We start from the raw sequence: 22,629 nt of genomic DNA, 5'->3' as shown, positions 1-22,629 counted from the left end.
AAAAAAAAAAAAAAAAAAAAAAAAAAAAAAAAAAAAAAAAAAAGAAAGAAAAAGAAAAGAAAAAGGCGATTTCTAAACATGGGAGTAGGGCTCCTCAAAAGAGGCATTCAGAGGCGGAGATCAAAGACACAGATGCACAAACCCTGGAACATTTGGACAGTGTCAGGGACTTGATGGACATTTTTGAGCTCTTTGGACCTACCATTTAAGAGTCCTTGTACTGGACTCAAGAGAAAACACAGAATTACATCATATATGTGCATATAAGATATAGGTATTAGGCTCGAGAAACATGACAGAATTATATCATATATACACATATGTATATATGAGTTTGTGAAATAGAGATGTCTGAATTGTTTTTTAACCATCTGTGAGCACTGCCCAACCCGCAGTAGATATTAAATAACTACTAAATAAATGGTCACAAGAAATGGGTCCTTAGAAGCTACAAAATTGGATTAAACATAGTTCTTGATTATTCTCTCACTCTCTGCAAGGCCCTTGCATATGGATATGTATTTTTAAAAACAATATGATGAATTATTAGAGATTACTACCCGACAATAATTATTTTGGCTGTACATTGAAAAAAAATAAATTATTAGGTAGGAATATGATCGAAAACACAGCAGGAAGTATGTAAGAGTTTTGAAAATGCTGTCAGAGAAGAACTTAAGATGCCCCCTTACATTGTGACTTCAGGCCTTTGAGGAACACTGAATGTAAATAACGGAGACAGAGTGAAGAGAGAGAGAGATACCTAGGCACAGGATAGCAGTATCAGAAAGTACCCCGAACGAAAGGTGTGATTTAAGCGACTTTTTAAAGCAAAACATTTTTCTAACACAAAAGAAATATAGCACTGACTACTAATTTTTCTTTTGTTTTTATTTGTTTGAAACAGCATCTGATGTAGCCTAAGCTGGCCCCACCCTCCTGGTCCTGCTGTCTCTGCCCTTCTAAGTGCTGGTATTGCAAATATGCCTACATGCTTGGCTTAAATACTAACTTTAAGCAATTTTTTTTCTGTACATTGCACATTGTTTTGTCTGCATATATGTCTGTGTGAGGGTGTTGGATCCTGGAACTGGAGTTACAGTTGTGAGCTGTCATGTGGGTGCTGGGAATTGAACCCAGGTCCTCTGGAAGAGCCGCCAGTGCTCTTAACCGCAGAGCCATCTCTCCTGTCCCTAAATGCTCATTTTTAAAAGGGTGGGATATACAGTTTTTAAAAATAATAGCTGGCCGGGTGTGGTGGTGCACTGCAGAGGCAGAGGCAGGCGGGGCCAGGACAGCCAGGGGTCTGTTACACAGAAAAACCCTGTCAGATAAAAGCAGTAACAACAACAGTTGGGCCAGTGAGATGGCTCCACTTGTTAAGTTCCTTCCTGCCGATCGGGAAAACTTGAGTTCAATCCTCAGGACCCATGGTGGAAGGAAAAAAGCAATGCCCACAAGTTGGCTTGTCATCTCCTTATGTGCAGCGTATCGTTCACCTGCCCACACGTAGGCACAATAAATAAATAGTAATAAATAGCAATTGAAGTTCTATTGTGAATGTAAGCTTATTTACGCTCACAGTACATGAAGTTATTATGACTGTCAGATTCACACAAGAAAATAGTCTTGGGGCTAGAGAGCAGGCTCAGTGGTTAAGAGCACTTGCTACTCTTGCAGAGAACCTGGATTAGTCCCAGCACCCATGTCAGATGGCTCATAATCACCTTAACTCCAATTCCAGGGAATCTAATGATCTCTCTGGTCACCAGGCATGATTTTAGTGCACATACATACACACAGGAAAAACACTCATACACATAAAAAATTTTTGTTAAAAGAATAGTCTTGAGAAGTAACATGCTAGCAGTTACTTCATTAGTAATAGTACTTTATTAATATTAAAACTAATAACAGAATGGTGAAATTAGTAATAATGTGAACTGAGTCATATTCATGTGCCAGGTAGCGAATAACATTCCAGTCAGTGAAAGATGACATACATGATGTCATGAATTATCACATGTGGGTTGTCATTAGCCAGAGTTTCTTTATTCTGAATGATTATAGTTCCTGTTTTTTCATGCTTAGCTGTGTTTAGCTGCATAAATACTTACCTTTTCCTTGTTTCTATATATTTAGACATACAAGAACGCTGTTATAGTTGCCTGCAGTCTGTAGTGTAGTAGCATGTTTTAAGTATGTAGTCTTAATGGCAGTCACATAGCTTTATGTGAATTTTGCTGTATTTCTGGATTCATGTAGGCACACTCTTAGAATGCTGCAAAATAACTAAGTTACCTGACAATACACTTCCCATAGCCTCTCACTGAGTGATGCGCGACTGTTTGAAGGAGGACTGTTGTGGGTTATCAATATTTATTATTGGTTTATCTTTTAGTTAAATGGTGGTTATTCCTAAACCAGCTGTGTACCCAGATCACCACACAGAGACTAGGATTTTAAAAATTAACCTAGAGCACAATGCTGGGTTAGTTACTCCATCCTAAACCTCCAAACCCGCATAGTTTCCTTCCATTCAGAATTTCCAACATTATACTTGCTTTTAGTCATATCTTAGGTCTGGTTCATCTCTCCTCATGGTTCCAAATCCTCTCCTGCCTATCTCTGCTCTCCTACCCTCCCACTTGCTTCCTTCTTCCAACTTCTGGACCAGGATGTCCTGCTCTGTTCTCTCCATTGGTCAGCATTGGCTGGTTGCTTTATTGACAATACAGAGAACAAATGGTGGCATGTTTACACAAACTTGAGACAGGTGCTGCTTAGCATCACATGCAATGTCCGGATTGAAGCCAGAGAGTGGGGTAGAGAAATCAGCATTTGAATGAACAAGGGTAAATTGTATACATTCCACAAGAACATTATAACAGCAGGGGACACGTAGTATAGATCCATCCAGGGTTGTAAAAATAAATGTCTTTTTAAATTCAATTAGAATTTAAAAAGTGGAGGAAAATGCAGTCTACCTTAAAATGAGATACTGGCTTATTTCAGTATTAAAAATTTGATACACTGCCAGGTATGGTGGTGCACATCTGTAATCCCAGCACTTGGGAGGCAGAGGCAGAGGCAGGCAGATCTCTGTTAGTTTGAGGTCAGCCTGGTCTACAAAGAGAGTCCAGGACAGCCAAGGCTACACAGAGAAGCCCTGTTTTGAAGAAAAAACAAAAACAAATTTGATATATTTTGCTCTTTACTTTAATGTATGATATAAAATTATTAATAGACATTATTATCTTTGTAAGTTGAGTGTGTAATTTTCTATTTCTTTGCAGGTGTGGATTTGCGGGAGAAACTGGTCCACGATGTATAATTCCTAGTGTGATAAAAAGAGCTGGCATGTCAAAGGTATTTAAAAAAACAAACAAACAAAGAAAACTATGGACTGGCAAAGTGGCTTAGTGGGTGCTTGTCAAGCAAGCCTGGCAGTGGGGGTCAACACCACATAAAGGTGGAAAGAGAACCAGTTCACAGTTATCATCTGATCCCACACAAGTGCTGTGACCTCACACTCCCACATTACACATGTGCACGCATGCGCAAACACACACACAAATATCGGTAAGTAATGAGACGTGAAAATTAGAAAAATAAAATATAATTTCAAGAGTTTTTTAAATCAACTTTATTGAGGTCTGAGTTTTGTATGACATGAATTTAATCATGATACGCAACAATCATATAATCCAGGGAATGAACCAAGTGTAGAATATTTGAGAAAGCCTTTGCTGCCTTTTTTTTTTTTAAAGATTCTTTTTTTGTTTTTAATTCTTTTTATTTTATGTGTGTGTTTTATCTGCACATATGCAAGTCCGCTTCATACTTGTAGTGCTCGTAGAAGCCAGAAGAGAGCGCCAGATCCCCAGGAACTATCATTACAGTTGTGAGCTACTATGTGCATGCTGGGAACCAAATCAAGGTCTGCTGTAAGAACAGCCAGTGCTCTTACCTGTTCAGGCATGCTCCAGCCCTCTTTCATGTCCTCACGCTCTTCTGACTTTTAATCATCGGTCATGCCCAAATGATAAGTCAGATGAAATATGAAAAAAAGCTTATAAACACTGCTTTGTAGGCATACACTTCTATTTCTACAATTCAAAATTGCCCTTTTTTTTTTTTCAGCCATTGCCTGTCCTCTGAATTCCTAACTTAAGAAACTACTCTTTTGGGAAGAGGTATTTGTTTTGTTTTGAGATTTTTTTTATTTTGTTTTTTTTTTTGTTTGTTTGTTTGTTTTTGTTTTTTATACACAGTTTTTCTGTGTAGGCTTGGCTGTTCTTGATCCGTTTTGTAGACCAGGCTGGCCTCAAACTCAGAGATTCACCTGCCTCTGCCTCCCAGAATGCTGGGATTACAGGTGTGTAATCCCACCACACCTGGTTTTCTTTTGTTTTTAAGATAAATTTTTATATAACTCAGGTTGGCTCGGTGACCTTAAATTCAGATCTTCCTGCCTTTTTAGAAGCCTGCACCACCACATTAAGTTTTATGCATTTATGCAATGTTGGATTGAACCTGGGGCTTTGTATTTGTTTTGTAAGTCCACCATTGAGCTACAGCCTTAGCCCAAGGTTAATCTTTTTTTAATTTTTATATCCTTAATGTAAATTCCGTTTATTATGAGGAACTATATTAGTAAAATAAGAGTACAAAAGACTGTTTTGTTAATGTAAGAAAACATTTTATTTTTTTACAGCCAATCAAAGTTGTTCAGTATAATATCAATACAGAAGAATTATATTCCTACCTAAAGGAATTCATCCACATACTGTATTTCAGGTAAGGTGAAAACTTCATTCACAGTTGTTTTTTTCTTAACTTCAGCAGTTAGATTTCCTTTTTTCTAATGCCAGTTATAGGAATATTTGGTTATATTGCATCTGAATGTTAAAAAAAGAAGAAGAAAATAAGAAACTGGATTCTGTCACCAATTCTGTTTAACTTTTTGAATTTTGGAACTTTTAAAAATATGCGTGTGCATATGCATGTCTCTGGGCACCTGTGTGCCATGGTGTATGTATGGTGTCAGAAGATAAACTGTGGGCATCCGTCTAGCTCTTCTCCCACGCGGGCCCCATCAGTCAAACTCAGGCTGTCGACAGGTGCCTTCACCCCTGGAGGTGTTTTGTCATCCCTGTCTTCAGCCTTCAGAAAAACACACTTGAAGATTAGAAAATTGAAAACCATAAGAAAACATTGAAGGCAAATCAAGTTCAATAAATAAATGGATAGATGGACACAGACAGACAGATAAATGGGATTGATAAGTAAATTATTGGGTATCGATATGTGAAACATTATGCAGTCATTATTGGGAGCTAAGGCCTTTTGCTCAGTGGTAGCACACTTGTTTATTAGCTCTGAGTTCTATCCTGAGCAGCAAAGGGGAATGGGGAGCTGTTCTGTATCTGTATGTAGTGAATCAGAAAAATAAAATGTATTGAAAAATGAAAAAAGCACATTAAAGAACAAGTTTGGATGGCTAGGCATGGTGGTTCATACCTGTAATTCCAGCCCTCAGGGAGGCAGAGGCAGGCAGGTCTCTGTGAGTTGGAGAAGCCAGTTTGGTCTACAAAGTGAGTCCAAGACAATCAGGGCTCTGTTAAGCAAAGAAACCCTGTCTCAAAAAAAAGGGGCAGGGGAAGTAATTATGGAATGTGTAGTTTTGCTTAAATATGTGTGATTATATCCACAAGAATGAGAAAATAATACAAATCTAGTACTTTCTGGGTAATAAATTTATTAGACTCATGTGGTTTTCAAGTTAATATTTATAGTGACTGGAGTTTTATGAGCTTAAACTTACTACCTTTACAAATTCACAAAAGAAAATATCTGTTTAATGGCTAATGGTGTTAATGATAATGGCTGTTACTCCTGCTACAGTGTCTGGCACACGCTAAAAACTCAGAAACACCATCTTCCTGGAGTAATAAAATGAAGACTTTTTTCATAAAGCATCTTAATATATGATAGTATAGTTTATTTTTTAAACTGCATTAACTTAGAAAAAAAGTACAGATATTTGTTTTCTTTTAAAAACAAAATATCATTTTTCAGGCATCTGTTGGTGAATCCCAGAGACCGTCGGGTTGTGGTTATTGAGTCAGTATTATGTCCTTCCCACTTCAGAGAGACACTGACTCGTGTTCTCTTCAAATACTTCGAGGTACCTATTTTTATTTTTAGTGTGTATGTATATGGACATGTTTGTGTGTACATGTGTATGTGGGTAACTGTAGAGGCCAGAGGTCCAGTGTCTTCCTTAATCATTTATCCATCATATATATATATTTTTTTTTTTTTTTGAGGTCTTATGAAGTCCAGGTTAGCCTCAGATTTGCTGTCTAACTGAGGCTGACCTTGAACTTTTCATCCTCCTGTCTTGACCTAGTCTCCATCATCTGCCGTGCTTTCAACAGTCTTCTAAACACCAGAACAGTCCATTTGAGCTCTCAGCACTCAATGGCATTTTTAGCTCAGAATTCCATAGTCTTTCTAGTCTGTCACAGCTATCCCTACAAACCTGCTACCATCTTCTGACTTAGTTAGGGTTTCTATTGCTGTGGTGAAACACCTTGACCAAAAGCAACAGTGGAGGAAAGAGTTTATTTCATTTACACTTTCAGGTAACAGTCCATCACTGAGGGAAGTCGGGGCAGAACCTTGAGGCAGGAACTGATTCAGAGGTCATGGAGGGACGCCTCTTACTGGCTTGCTGTCATGGCTTACTTTACCTACTTTCTTATAGAGCGCAGGACCGCCAGCCCATGATGGGCTGACTCCACCCTCCAACCCCATCCAGTCATTCAATAAGAAATGCTATATGGGCTGACCTACAGAGGCATTTTCTCACTTGGGTTCCCTTTTCCCAGATGACTCGAGCCTGTGTCAAGTTGACATGAGCTTAGCCAGCACATGTGTTTACCTCCAAGTGCTAGGATTGCACATGCACCTCACACCTGTTTGCATGCACTGCTGGAGATTGAGCCCATGGCTACACATGCTAAGTAAGCAGTCCTACCAGCTGAGTCGTGTCCCTAGCCTCTCCACCTTATTTTTCAAGACACAGTCTCTTGTGGATTCAGTTGGCCTGGCTGGCCATGGACTCTTGTGATCTTCCTGTCTCTGTCTCCTCAGCACTGGGCTTACAGAGTGCCACTGCACCAGCTTTCTGTGTATGGGCGCTGGGATCTGAACTCAAGTCCTCAGGCTTACACAGCAAGCACTTTCCTGAAGAGACCTCTCAACTCCTCGAGATACCTATTTTTTTTTTTTTTTTTTTTTGAGATACCTATTTTCAAATGAAATTAATAAGTTGTTTTTAAGTAGAAGGAAGGCTGAGGGGATAGCTCAGTGGTAGGGCATTTGCCTGGTATGTACACTGTTCAGAAAATAAATAAATCATAACTACTACATTTTTTTTAAAAGCCTACAGCACCCGGTATTCCCAGGCGGTCTCCTATCCAAGTACTAACCAGGCCCGACCCTGCTTAGCTTCCGAGATCAGGCGAGATCAGGTGCTTTCAGGGTGGTATGGCTGTAGACTACCTACTACATTTTAGGGAAATGCGCCATTAACTTTTTTTTGCATAAGTATTCAAAGTTTAAACCAAGTCCACGGATCTCTTTCTTTGTATGTATTATTCAGTGTATTTCAGAATAATATAATAGAAGCCTCTTCAAGTTGCCCATTTATTTTCATTAAATGCTTGTTTTATACTTAGTTAACACTTAAGCTGAAGCTTACGTAATTGGGAATTTTTTTCTTAATGGTATTTCTGTTACTTATTTCAATGTAATATATATATTAAAAGTCTATTTGGAGACTTTCAGGTGAAAAAGACATTCAGTGCTGTGAGGTTTATTATGTATTTTTGTATGCTTTTCTAGTTTATGTTGTTTAGATGTATTGACTGTTGTCAAGTGTTCATTTCTTTGATTTTAGTCCTTAACTTTATTTTAGATGGAGTATGTCACCATTACTTTCTCTAGATAAAATGGGAGGACCCAGGAATGGGGCTTACTTCTTAACTGTAGTAACATTACCTGCAATCTTCATTTTATAAGAATTGGAATGTACTGTAAGATTATTCTATTTCATAGTAAGCCAGAATCTTCGTGAATTTTTAAAAGTTTCCACCTTGAAATTAGAGGGTTTTTTTTATGTATATGAGTGTTCTATCTGCATGCATACTTGTACACCAGAAGGGGGTATCAGAGTACATTATAGATGGTTGTGAACTATCATGGGGTTGCTGGGAATTGAACTCAGGACCTCTGAAAGAACAGCCAGTACTCTTAACTGCTGAGTCATCTCTCTAGCCCCAAATTAGAGGTTTTTAACAGAGGGAAATGGAAGATTATTTAAAGTGAATACAGTATACTAGAAATTAGATGTAAGCTGAGCAGTCAGATTTGCCTGGAATCCCAGTGTTTGGGAGGTAGGAGCAGAAGGTCAAGGTCACCCCCATACATAGTGAATTTGAGGTCAGCCTAGGCTACTTTGAGACCTTGTCTCAGAAAAAAGTTAATTATATGTAAACAATTTTATGTGTTTTGCCAAAATCAAAATATACTTAATATTAAAAAATACCCTGGCAAGGGTAGTGATTGTCAGTCGTTTTCTTAAGACAAGTCTGAGGAAACACATCCTGTAGCCACTGCCCTTCCTGATGCTGTTGACTCAAGAGTCCACTGCTCTGGGAGGCAGATCAGCTCACCAGAGTGAAAAGCTTCTCTGTGTTTGTACTTGGGGATTTCAGTTGGGTGTACATTGATGTCTTTCTCTCATATGTGACTAGAATACCTTCTCTAAGTAAAAAGAAATTAAAATAATAATACAGCTATTATATCTGCCATTTTATTGTGATAGACTTTAATATTTTGATTAAATATCTGTATTTGTGCTACTGCTAAATCTAGCAAATTCTCACTAAAAAAAAGAAAAAAGTCCTAAGAGGATTGTAGCGTGTAGTTTTGTTCTTTAGGCCGCTATATTATGACGGGAGTTTGAATTCTTTTAGTGTTTATTATTATTGTGTGTGCGCACCTGATGATGGATGGTGTGCTACAGTGTCGAGTAGAAGACAGAACAGCTCTGGGTTGGTTCTACTTTTACATGTGTTCCGGGGATCAAACTTAGGTCTCCAGACTTGTGCGCCAAGTGATTTTACCTGCTGAGCCATCTTGCCAGCCCTTGGTGGTTTAAAAATATAGTTCATATTACAAACTTTGCGAATAATGATAATCAAGAGATTTTGCCCAGCAGAGTGGTGGCATGTTTTTATAATCTCAACACTTAGGAGGTTGATAAGGGAGACTCAGCAATTTAAGGTTATCCTTAACTGTAAAAGTATCTTTTATTAACCTGTTTCAGTTGCAGTCTTGGAGGCTTAACTTCCCCCACCCCCTGCCCCCATCCCCTGTCCCTTCAATCCAATACAATCTAACCTAGGCCTAGAATGTTTTCAGTCCTGAGACTTACTGCTGAATTCACCCTTTCTTGTTCTTTCTGAACTCACAGCTGGCTGGTTCAACTCAGCTGTTCTGACTGAACTCCTCTCCCAGCTAACGTGTTCAATCTCCCTTTCGCTCAACCTCTGTATTGCTCTGCTTGGCCTCAAACTAACTCCAGCAAGCTTTACTGGCTCCTTCCTGTTCTCTGGCTCATTCTGTCTTCACCTGTGTCTAGCTTGTTCTCTCATTCAACCTCTCTTTGTAAAAAGTCTCCCAGTAAAATTGCCTTCTCCCTCCTTAGTCTCTGTATTGCTCCCTTAAGTAGCATCCTTCTTCTCTCTGTTCTCTTGAGAGTTGGCCATATCCTTTTCTATTAGATCATTCTCTGATTCATCACTTTTTCTGCCACTCAATTAGACATCACTTTCAAACATGGGTGCTTTCTTCTGTAAACTAACTTTACCTCCATTGTTTGTGGTTAAAGGCCTGTACTACCACTCCTGGACCTAAGCTTTTCCTTACCTGAAACTTGCTTTCTCTATACCAGGCTGGCAAAGAACCGCTTGCCTCTGATTAAAGGTGTGTTTGTATTCCAGCCGGATCACACAGACCTAGGAGGTCTTTGGATGTGATCTTTTGCCAGAGCAGCCATGTTCTGAATTAACATTCCTCTACACTCAACTACATAACAAGTTCAAGACCCTGGAAGGGCTGTTGATACAGTTCAGTGGGTAAAAGTGCTTGCCATTAAGCCTGTCAACCTGAGTTTATTCACTCCCCAGGACCTACATGGTAGAGAGAGAACTAACTCCAACAAGCTGTCCTCTGACTTCCACATGCGCGCTGCGTGCACACACACACACAACACAACACAATACAACACAGCAGACACAAAACAAAATGTGAAAGGGAAAAAGAAAAGCCTGAGCTACACGAGATCTTGTCTTAAGTGGAAAGAGTTGTTTCTTAACGCTGGGCCTAAGAGAATATGCCTGTAATCCCAGCCCTTGAGAGTGTGTGCAGAGCATGGAGGCACTTCACAGACAGCCTGGCGAGACCTTTTCTGCCCCTGCTCTTTGAAACGGAAGGAAGGAAGGAAGGGAGGGAGGGAGGAAGGTTGGAGGGGAGGAGGATATAAATAAAAATATGCAAAGGCATTTTCTTTTTTAGTATCATCTTCCTTTGAATTTACATTTTTCTGGGCTTTTATCTCTTTCAAAAATTCCACTTCAAAAGAGGTATGTTGATAAAAATGTTTCAGAATTGTCGTTTGGGAATGAAACAACCTAGCTAAATTACTTCTGTTTTTTTTCAGTGTACTTTGTTTGTTGAGTAAATTCATCTATATCAGAAAGTTAGTTCTTCATTTAATACCAACAGTTGGTTGAACAAATACAAATCAATGCAGTGCTCCTGTGAATTTTTCCAGTATATTTGCAAACAATTCAGACACTACTCAACCCCGGTCTCGCTGCTGCTCTATTGTTTTCCAGGTTCCGTCTGTCTTACTTGCTCCAAGTCATCTGATGGCTCTCCTGACACTCGGGATTAATTCTGCCATGGTCCTGGATTGTGGATATAGGGAAAGCCTGGTGTTGCCTGTATCTTTTTTTTATCAACTAGCTCATATTGTGGGGGGTTTGTTCTATTTTCACTCCTTTTTAACTAAAGTAATTACTGTGTATAGTAAGAGTTATGTGGCAAAGTTAATAGATTTGAAATTTTTGTATAAATTATCTTTATGATTCAGTCCTAGTATATGTTCTAGGAGTAGATTTGGTCAATATTATGTTCCATTTTCAAGATGTATTATCAGCTAATGGAGATAGTTTTTTGTTGGTTTTGTTTTTGGTTTTCTTTTTTTTTTCCTTTTCCGAGACATGGTTTCACTCTGTAGCCTTGGCTGTCCTAGATTCGCTTTGTAGACCGGGCAGGCTTAGAATTCACAAAGACCCACTTGCCTCTACCGCCCTAAGTGCTGGGATTACAGGCACCACGATGCGATGCCTGGCTGCTAATGAGGATCGTTACCTTCAAAGAATAATTGAACAAACTCAAATGAGAAAGTTAAACTAAGAAAAAAAATAAGGGTAGAATGAATTTGGCCTTCTTTATAGGAAAACAAACAAACAAACAAACGTTTTTTCCTGTGTGCGGAGTCTGGCGGAATAGTATGCCGTTGGGTTATGAGCTCGGGTAGGTAAGGACAAATCCGAGCTGTGCTTCTTTGCAGCGTACCACCCAGGAGCTTTCCCTCTTGGCCTCAGTTCCCATAGCTAATAGTGGTGATGTTCCATGTCATGTCAACTGCATTGGGTAAGGTGGTCTTCTAGTGAAGGACCTAACACGTCACTTACGTCATTGGATAAGGCACAGCTAGTAATTCGGAATGTAGGGGAGTGTTACGAGTGGTCTTATAAATAGGGATGCTCCTTTCAATATAAACACTTAAAATACAGGTAGACACTAGAATTGTCACAGTGAATGTTGCTTCAGGAAAAGTTAAGCCAGGTGTGGTGGCACACGCCTTTAATCCCAGCACTTGGGAGGCAGAGGCAGGAGAATCTATACAAAGCAAGTCCAGGACAACCAGGATACACAGAGAAACCCTGTCTCAAAAAACAAAACAAAAACAACAAAACAAAAAATGGAGTTAAAGTATATGAACATTTAGACTAGTAGTTTTGAGATCTAGATTTATATGAGAAAAATGTACACAGGAGGGAAATAATCATTTGCTCCTAAAGAACTTTAGACAGTAGTTTTTCAAATATGAAGTGCTTTGTGTTTAATTCTCAAAACAATCCTGCCTTGTAAGTACTATTCTCTTTATATAAGTAAGAAAATTTGCAAGTTGGGGTAAGTTTATGTAAGCATCTGGTTAGGGTATCAGCCTGTTTGTGTCCAATCTGACCCTCTCGTCATGTTCTTTTTCACTTTCATAAGCATTGTGGTTACCGAATGTTGACAGTGTCTGAAGGAAGGTAAAAGGGTCTTGTGCAGCATCCTCAGCCCAGACAGTAGAAATACAGGTGTTCCAGATGGAAGTTAAAAATGTCTGAGAAGTTCAGAGAAAGTAAAGCAGTGAAGTTAATAGTATCCTTTATTTAGCCCAGGATGTAAAAAATATTATTTCTCTGTGTAGTCAGTGTAAAAATTGTGAGATAATCTTTCCTTTATTAAACTTGCCTTGTTACTTAGACTCTTAAAGGTGTCAGAGTTCTGAACAGCTGAATTTTAAGCACTCAGTAGGCCTGAATTGCTAGTGGCTGCCTTGTTGGGTGCCACTGCCCTGATCAGTGAATTGATGTGTGCGTGCATGTGCACATTTAAGTCTGTTTTCTTTGGCAAACACTATTAAAAGACTTGGCTGGGGCTGGAGAGATGGCTCAGAGGTTAAGAGCACTGACGGCTCTTCCAGACGTCCTGAGTTCAAGTCCCAGCAACCACATGGTGGCTCACAACCATCTGTAATGATATCTGGTGCTCTCTTCTGGTGTGCAGGTGTACATGCAGACAGAACATTGTCTACATAATAAATAATTTAAATTTAAAACCGAATATCTTAAAAAAAAAAAAAAAGACTTGGCTGCTGACTTTTCTGTAACTTCTAAAATAAGAGTTTGTCACCAGGGATGATCAGAGCACTGCAGAGGATGTCAATATGAAGTAAACACTGTATTTCCTAAGATGATGGTGTCCTTGACTACACTATAGATCTATGAAGGCATCCCAGTACTGAATTGTTGGGGAGCACTCCCCCTAGGAGGAAAAGCTCTTCACAAGTAAGTTCCATGTTTTATCACCAGTGCCACAAAAGCTAATGCTTGAAAGCTGATTTTTAGTTTATTGCATTCTCTAAGATTTGAATGTATTCATGATTTTTTTTTTTTTTAGATTGTAATATAAATACATTTCATCCTTGCCTTTTCTCCCTCCCATCTAATCTCTTTCAAATTCATGGCTGCTTCTTTTTTCACTAATTGTGTGTGTCTGTGTCTGTAAACATGTATATTCTTAAATATAACCTGTTGAGTCCATGTAATGTTGCTTGTATGTGTGTTCTCAGGGCTGGCCATTTGGCATTAGACAACTAGTTGGTCTGCCCTTTGCCAGGGAAGATCCCCTCTCCCACTCCAGCTTTCCTCAGTTGCCTGTAGTTCTTTGTGTAGAGTTGAGACCTTGTGGACTTTTCCCTGTCCACTTTGGCATGTACATTGATAATGTTTTTAATCAGCTCACATTTGGACTCGTTTTGGTCAGACTTCATGGATGTAGCTTCTGATATTACTAGGAGACAAAACCTTACAGCAAACTCCCTGACCCTCTTGATCTTTACAGTCTTTTTATTCCCTTTTCCACAGTGTTCTAAGTCAGAGGTGCAGGAGTGTTTTCTAGTGTATCCATCTGGACTGTATTTCACAACTCTGCAATTTTATTGGTTGTAGTTTTCTATAGTGTTCACTCTTTGTAGTAAAGAGAAATTTCCTTGATGAGGGGTGAAGACTACAACTATGTCTGAAGATTTGGAGTCAAGAGCCTCCTATCATGCAACATGGTTTTTTCTGTTTTGGGTTACTACGGTCGATGTGATCTTTTCTAGTTCTATCCATTTACCTGCAAAGTTCATGATTTTTTTTTAACAACTGAGTATTATTCCATAGTGTATATGTACTACATTTTCATTATCCATTTGTACATTCAGTACAAAAAGTACATTTCAGTTGTCTCCATTTGTGTTGTGAATAGAGCGGCAATGAACATGCTGAGCAAATATCTGTGGAGTAGGATGTTGAGTCCTTTAGGCATATGCCAAAGAATATTAGAGCTGGGTCATATGGTAGATTTATTTTTAGCTCTTTGAGATTCTACACACTGATTTTAGAGTGGCTGTACCACTTTGCAGTCGCAGCCACAGAGAATGATTCCCTTTTCCCTGCATCCCCTCCCACATTTCATGTCTCTTCTTTGGTTGTTCTTTGCCATTGGGACTGTAGTAAGATGAAGTATCAAAGTTGTTCTCATTTGCATTTTCCGATTGCTAGGGATGATGAACATTTCTGAGATGTTTCTCAGTCATTGTTTCCCTTCTTTTGAGAACTCTGCTCATGTCCTAGGCCCATTTTTTGAATGGGACATCCAGATGACTAAAATGTTCTAGATGTTGCTCCCCTGTAAGATGTGTAAGTGACAAAGTTTTTGTCCCATCTGTTGGCTTCCTCTTCACCTGGTTGATTGTTTCTTTAGCTCTGCAGAAGCTTTTTTGTTTTAAATGAAGTTCCACTTGTCAACTGTTGGCCTTAAAATTCTTGGGCAAATGGAGTCCTATTCAGGAGGTCTTTTCCTACACCTACTTCATGTAGTGCCTTTGTTTTCTTCTGGCTGTTACAGTGTGTAATCTTTAATGTTTAGGTCTTTGATCCATTTGGAGCTAGACTTTTTGCAAGGTGATAAATAAGGTCTAATTTCATTCTTCTTCCGGTGGACATCCAGTTTTCCCAGCACCATTTGTTGAAGATGTTTTTCCCCTCCAGTGTATGTTTTTGGCATCTTTGTTAAATATTAAGTGGCTGTAGTTATGTGTGCTCAGGATTGAGCCTCTGGTATTGTTCTATTGATCTAGATGTCTGTTTTTGTATAAATACCTGAGACCCTGCCTCAAAAATCTCTCTCTCATACACACACACACACACACACACACACACACACACACACACACACACAAATATGGTCTGGAATTATAATCCCTCCAGAATTGTTTTCGCTCAGGATTGTTTTAGCTATCCTGTGTCTGTTGTGATTCCATATGAATTTTAGGATAGTTTTTTTTTTTTTTTTTCTATTTCTGTGAAGAATGAGATGGAGATTTTTATTGGGATTGCATTGGATCTGTAAAAAGCTTTTGGTAGAATAGTCATTTTCACAGTGTTAATTCTACCAATCCATGAGCATAGATTTTGTTTCCATTTTCTAATAAAATCTTTATCATCTCTTTCTTCAGAGGCTTAAAGTTTTTGTTGTAGAGCTCCTTCACTTTGGTTAGGTTTATGCCTTGATATTTTATTTTCTTTGAAGCTATTGTGAATGGCAGTGTGTCTGTGATCTCTCTGTATGTTTGTTATATAGAAAAGTTATTGATTTGTGCAGGGTGATTCTGTATTCTTCCATTTGCTGAATTTGTTTATCATTTCTGGAAGTTTCTGGTAGAATTTTGGGGACCTCTAATGTATAGTATCATTATTTGCAAGTAGGGATAGATTGACTTGTTTCTATTTGTATTCTTGTAATCTCCTTCTCTTGCCTTATTTCTCCAGCTAGTATTTGGAGCAGTGTTGAAAAGAAGTGAGGATGGTAGGCATCTCTGTCTTGTTCCTGACTTGAATTAGATTGTTTCAAACTTTTGTTCATATTGGTTGTGGGTTTCTCCTATATTGCTTTATTTTCTTGAGGTATTTCTCCTCTAACCCTACATTCTGTAGAACTTTTATCATGAAGGCATGTTGTATTTTGTCAAAGGCGATTTCTGCACCTATTGATATGATCATCTGATTTTTTTCTTTTAAGTCCATTTATGTGGCTTATTACATTTATTAACTTGTGTATGTTAAAGGCCAGGTGGTGGTGGAGGACACTTTTAATCCCCGAAACAAACAAACAAACAAACAAACCCAATTAATTAATTAATTGGTTAATTAAATAAATAAAACTTGTTTGTGTTGAACCATTTCTGCATTTCAGGGATAAAGCCAACTTGGTCATGGTATATAATCTTTTTGATGTGTATCAACATTCTGTTTGCAAGTATTTTACTGAGTATTTTGGAGTATGTTCATTAGGAATATTGGCGTAGTTTTCTTTTTTGTTGTTGGTTGTTGTTGTGTCTTTACGTGGTTTGGTTATTAGAATGATGCTAGGTTCACAGAAGGAATTTGGGAGTGTTCCTTCTCTCCCTCTCTTTCTCCCTCCCTCCCTTTTTAATTCCTTCTCTCCCCACCCCCTTTCATTTAGTTTTAAGAAGGACTGACTATTATAAATTTTCTTTGACTATCTGTACAGGTGTATCTCTCCCTAGTTAGGGGAAGTTTTCTTTTATGGCCTTGTTGAAGATCTGGTCTATGCCATTGACTTGGGATTCTTCTTCCTCATCGATGCTTATAATTCAAAGGTTTATTTATTGTCATGGTGTCCCTCATTTCCTGTCCAGTGTTTCCCCTCTGTGTGTGTGTGCGTGCATGTGCTCTTTTTTTTTTTTTTTTTTTTTTTTTTTTTTTCTTGTTCCTTGCTTTTTTTTTTTTTTTTTTTTTTTTTTTTCTTTTACTTATTCATGCTCCTTGCTTCTTTGGTCTAGATCCTCTTTTTTTATCTTCAGGACCTGATATTCTGTCTTCTCCATTTATTCCAATTGTAAGGCTTTCCTTTGAGTTTCTAGTTAGCTATTGGGTTTTCTGATTCCATCTTTATTTCAGCCTGAGTTCTCTTTAATGTCTCTCTTTCCTGGGTGAATTCTGTTCTCAAGTCCTGAACTGTCTTCATTGTTTCCATCATCCTTATGTTTGTGTTTTCTTAAGTGTTTATCCTCCTTGAGTTCTTTCTCCTTGGTTTAATTGAGCTGCTGCTTTGTGATTTCTTTAAATTCCTTGAATTCTTTGATGACGTTTATTATTGTTCTTTTAAATTCTGTGTCCTAGGCTTCATCTAGGTCATTGTCATTAGCAAACATTTCTACAAGATTGGTAGGTTTTAGAAGATACTGGCTTGATCTTTCATAGTGTTGGTAGTCTTTCAGTGAAATCGGAACATGTGGACTCCTTTGTTAGTTCAGGCTAGGCTCTCAAGGAAGACAGGGGAAGTCTGGTTGTGGAGTTGGGTGGTGGAGGCAGCAAAGATGAGGCCACACTAGAACCTGGAGGAGGGTATGGGAAGCCTTGGTATGGAGTGGGGTGGTCGAGTGTATTTCTGTTTTAAAGATAAAATCATTGTATTGCTCTGGATAGAGTGCTTGCCTAGCATACAGAGTCCAAGGTTCTATCTCCAGTACCACATAACACCAGGTACAGTGATACACACCTGTGATCCTAGTTAGCATCAGCACCTCAGAGGTAGAGGCAAGGAAATCAGAAGTTCAGGGTCACCCCCAGCTACATAGGAAGTTCAAGATCAGCTTGGCCTACAAGAGACCCACCCTCAATACAAACATTTTTACGTGAGACATCATGATTTCTTATGTAGTGACTATTAAATAAGAAAAGGTTATTATTTGCGCTATTTTAATTTCAATAACTTTTTCAAATTTCAGGGAGTTGGAAACTCAACTATTGGAACAATGTACTGTTGACACTGGTGCTGCTAAAGGACAGAGCCTTCCCTCAGTGATGGGTAATGAGCTGTTTAAGAGTGGACTCTGCTCTTCATGCTTTTCCTTTACATTTTAATATTCACCCATTGCTAGGTATCCTCATGTCTCTATACCACACTTGACCTTGCTCTAGTCCTGTCATGTTGCTCTTAGTAAACCCAGCTGTTAGCCATCTTTCCTAGAACTCTTGGTATTTTGAGTCATCTTGTTCTCCTAAGATGTCCTCCCTTTGCCTTCAGTCTTTCTTCTGTGGACTCCATTATTTCTGAGTATTCTTCCTTCCTTTTTTTTGCTCTTAATTTCTCTACTAGTGGTTCCATGGAGCACATGGTTGATTTGTTTCTTTGTTTTTTCCTTCCTTCTTCCTCTGGCTTTTAAGCACTCTGAGTAAAGTCACGTCTGTCTGCATGCTGTTGATTCTCAGATGGGGCCTGATCTTTCTGAACTTGATACTCGTATTTTCAACAGATTGTTAGATACAAATTACACACATCACTTAAGGCCTAACTAGGCGTAGTGGCGCATGCCTGTAATCCCAGCACTCAGGGAGGCAAACGCAGGGGGATCTCTGTGAGTTCGAGGTGAGCCTGGTCTACAAGAGTCCAGGACAGCCAAGGCTAAACAGAGAAACCCTGTCTCAAAAAAAAAAAAAAAAAAAAATAGTGCTCTTGGCAGTGAAGTGAATACAGCATCTCTTCTCTCGTGTAGTGCTGGCTGTCGCTGGACTCGGGTTCCGCCTGTCTCTGCCTTCCAAGTGCTTGGCTTCTCTTGTCATTGTTATGTTATTAGATAAAGGTCATCACATCTTAGGGGAGAGAGAAAATGAGATAATTATATGTTAATTTTTTAAACAGGTAATAGCATCAGCTCTGTTTCTCCTATTAGAAACAGAGTTAGCAAAGCTTTCCAGTTCTTGCGCAGAAAGGCCTGTCTAATTTCACCTGTGATGTTTCTACCTTTCCTGCCACTGCACTTGTAGAAGCAGAGCCCTGCTCTCTCACCCTCATCTCCTCCTGTGGGCCTGGCCTTTGCTGTCTTGCTTTATTTCGTACTGTTGTCAGTGGTAGCTTTTCCCTAAATTGGTGAGAAGTTTTTTAGCTCCTACAGATTAACCCACGTTTCTTATCTGCTACACTTTTTCCGCAATTCCATTCTAATCTCCCCCTTAGCCTTAACTCTACCCTTTTTACTCCTTATTTGAGCTAGAAATTTACTCTCCATCACCAAGAGTATTTATCTGCACAACATCTATCTTCATCTTAGTTTTTTACCTAAGGACTGGCTCCCACCACCCACACACTCTGCTTAGAATTTTGTTCCCTGTCCATGACCAACTGGAAAGTTAACTCTTGTAACGTTTGCCTTGTCTTTTCTCAGCAGAGCAGTTGTCCCTCTAGTAAACCCTCATATGACATGTTCCCATTTGCTTAACTGAAGGGCCTTTGTGCTGAAAAGTATGTTGGAAAGGAAAAATATTCAGTTTTAGGGGCATTTATTTAACCTTGCTTTTCATGTTTTCTTACAATTTTTTTTCTTGATAGTTAATAGTATTTTTTATTTTATTATAGAAAATTGATTCGTTTGTCTATGTGTCATCTATCATTTATTCAGATTTTGGTTGGTTTTGTTTTGTTTTGAGACAGGGTTTCTCTGTGTAATAGCCCTGGCTGTCCTACAGTTCTCTCTCTGCAGACCAGGCTGGCCTGGAACTCACAGAGATCTGCCTGCCTCTGCCTCCTGAGTGCTGGGATTAAAGACATGTGCCTCCACTGCCCGGCTGATTGGTTTTTCTAAAGCAAATAAATTTTGTTACTATTTTAGTAGATCAATAATGATGGTTAAAGTATGAAAGGTCTCCAAAGATAGGTAAGTTCAGCATAGCATTCCAGAATTTTTTTTTAAGACCTTACTTTAAACTGACCATAGCCAGATTAGTGGGGTAATGCATGCCTTTATTCCTGAGTTCCAGTCCAGCCTGGTCTCCAGAGTGAGTTCTAGGACATTCAGGGCTGTTAGAGAAACTCTGTCTCCAAAAACAAAAAGAAGCAAAACAAAACAAAAAACTGACCATAAGCCATGCACAGTAGCATGCACTTGTAATCTCAGCTACTCAAAAGACTGAAACAGGAACATTGTATTTGAACTGGCCCCGCCAACACACTGAGGCCCCCAACTGGTGGTCGGGGTAGGGGGTGAGCTTTAACTGTAATATTAGGAACTCTCCATTCTAGGGATTGCTCTCCATAGTGAACCCTCTTTGACTTACTCTGATCTTTCCTGCCCATACATCTCAGAGATTGAGAAGTCAGAACTAGTACAACTTGTTGAATCACAGAGAATGACCAGAGATATAAAAGAATGTAAAGTGTTCTCTCTGCAAAGCCTAGATGAAAATCTTAGGTGGACTAGAGATTCTCAGGTGAATTTTCAGTTAGCTCCAGCTTCCCAAGCCAGCTTGTCAAGCCTTTTACTCTTCTTTTTAAATGTCATCTTTAGAAAGGGTTGGGAAACAAGAGAGTGCTAGGGGAGTAATGTGATTAACTGTGTTACATACATGTGTGGAGATGTAGTTCATTGTGAATCCCATTGTTTTGTGCAGTTAATGTATGCTAAGAAAAAATAATCAAATACACCCTTTGAAATAAAAGATTAAAGGATTTTATGTACTTTTTTTTTTTTTTTAAATGTGCTGGGGATCGTATGACAGCAAGATGGCTCAGGGAATAAAAGCATGTGCTGGTCTAAGTTTACCCACATAGTAAAAGGAAAAACTGCCCTCTTACTGCCATGTGTGTGCCATTGCATATGCCCCTCCTCCCCCAAATACATATTGGTTTGTGATATCACTGGCAGCTATTGTCATATGAAAGATGCAAACTCAGAACATAGCCTCTTTTGGAGTAATTGTCTGTAAGCCCTGTGTTCCTCTGGGTGCTTTAGTCAGCGAAGCTCTGTCTGTTGGAAAGATTTCTCAGTCTTTCCTACTGTGTTTTAAGTGGTAATTGCTGTTATCTTTTTGTAGTGCTGGGACCTGCCCCCAAGGCCTCATGTGTCCTTGTGCATGCACTGTGCTGCTGAGCCCCATGCTGGCCTCCCGTACCACTTTTGCACTCCTGGGATCAGTTTCTCTACTGTCTTTTGACTTTGAATGTTTAACTTAGGGAAGATTTCTTCCCTAAAAGCAAAGTTGATTTCTTTGTTAGGCCTCTAAAAAGATTACAATAGTTATATGTTATTTAGTTTTACTTAAATAGGAAATGGGGAACTGGATACAATGTAATATAGGATTTTTAGAAATTATTATTAAAGTTCTTTAATTCTTAATAAAATTCTTTTTCAGGTTCAGTTCCAGAAGGTGTCCTGGAAGATATTAAAGGTAAGTGGAGTTTCCTCTATCAACACTTGGGTTTTCCGGGATAACTCAGGTCGCCAGGCCTGACAGCAAGTGCCTTAACACCATCCATCTCTCTGGCCCTAAAGTTCCTATTTTGGTCTCTTTCATTCTTTAGTACTAGCCTCAAGGGCACATGTTTCTAAAAATACAGATAGAATATATATTCAAGGGCTGGAGAGATGGCTCAGTGGTTAAGAGCACTGGCTGCTCTTCAGAGGTTCTGAGTTCAATTCCCAGCACCCACATGGTGGCTCACAACCACCTGTAGTGAGATCTTACGCCCTCTTTGTCATGCAGGCATATATACAAACAGTGTATGTACATGTATGAATATATCTTTAAAAAAGAAAGAATACATATTGAAAATGGAACCAGGTGTGGTGGCATGTGCCTGTAATCTTAGCATGTGAGACGAGTACATACATAGAGCAAGATTTAGGCCAGCTAGGGCTATCCATTGAGACCCTGTCTCGGGGGAAGAGCCATGTTGCTGAATAACATGTTCAACAACAGAAACTTATCTTTTTTTTTTTTTTTTTTTAGTTTAGTTTATTTGTATAAATGTTTTACCTGAATGTATGTGTGTGCACCATATGAGAGCTTGTTGCCTGTAGAGGTCAGAAGAGGTTAGGTTCCTTGCAACAGGGATTAGGATGCTTGTGAACCACCATGTAAGCACTGGGAACCAACCTGGGTCCTCTGGAAGAACAAGTATTGAGACATCTCTCAGCCCCCAGCAGAATTTTTGTTTGTTTTTGTTTTTCGAGACAAGGTTTCTCTGTGTAACAGCCCTGGCTGTCCTGGAACTCTCTTTGTAGACTAGGCTGGCCTTAAACTCACAGAGATCCACCTGCCTCTGCCTCCTGAGTGCTGGCATTAAAAAGCATGCACCACCATTACAAGTAATTTGGCTGAAGTAATTAGATTTCTTGCATTCAGCCCCAGCTTTTCCTCAGATTTTAAATTTTTACTTCTCTGTCTAAAGACCTTATTAAAGGTTATTTGCAGAAAAAAAAAGTCTTCTGTGCTCAAAATGCAAAAATTAAAATGATAGAGTAGCAGGCAGGTGGTACTGCTGCATGTGCTGTGCAGGAAGGGATCGCCACAGAGACTCAAGCTGGGAGTAAAGTGGAGTCTGCTTTCACCGAGATTTGTTAAAGGCTGACAAGGAGAAAAGGGAGGTAGAAAACCTGAAGACACATGCTCTTTAATTGGAAGAGCTGCCTTTCATGGTGTTGCAGTTGATTTGTTTAGTTACATTTTTGCAGTGGCTATGAAAGGGCAGAACGATTCTGCAGAGGTAATTTTAGAATACAGTTTTGTAGGCGGCACTCCCATAGAGAAGCCTGCGCCCTTGCTCTTAAACGTACCCATCTTTCTTCCTGGGCTCCTCTCTTTT

The 22,629-nt window shown here is 39.1% G+C and overlaps 1 protein-coding gene and 1 non-coding gene across 2 annotated transcripts in view; one reads left to right on the top strand and one right to left on the bottom strand.

Moving 5' to 3' along the window:
- The window catches only part of Actr10 (actin related protein 10), a 33,625-nt gene that overhangs the window by 750 nt on the left and 10,246 nt on the right, over nt 1-22,629 (top strand). The window contains exons 2-8 of the mRNA XM_055595384.1: nt 3,297-3,369; nt 4,718-4,800; nt 6,082-6,190; nt 10,974-11,081; nt 13,198-13,265; nt 17,777-17,856; nt 21,177-21,212. Of these exons, the coding sequence (XP_055451359.1) occupies nt 3,297-3,369; nt 4,718-4,800; nt 6,082-6,190; nt 10,974-11,081; nt 13,198-13,265; nt 17,777-17,856; nt 21,177-21,212 (557 nt within the window). The remainder of the gene's footprint in view (nt 1-3,296; nt 3,370-4,717; nt 4,801-6,081; nt 6,191-10,973; nt 11,082-13,197; nt 13,266-17,776; nt 17,857-21,176; nt 21,213-22,629) is intronic.
- Nucleotides 7,451-7,569, bottom strand: LOC129667816 (5S ribosomal RNA). Its single transcript, XR_008718810.1, has one exon. It is a non-coding gene; the product is annotated as a 5S ribosomal RNA (ribosomal RNA).

This window comes from Psammomys obesus, unplaced genomic scaffold, assembly GCF_907164565.1.
Source record: "Psammomys obesus unplaced genomic scaffold, mPsaObe1.curated_primary_1811, whole genome shotgun sequence".
NCBI classification, from domain to species: domain Eukaryota; kingdom Metazoa; phylum Chordata; class Mammalia; order Rodentia; family Muridae; genus Psammomys; species Psammomys obesus.
This window is presented reverse-complemented; position numbering and strand designations above follow the sequence as displayed.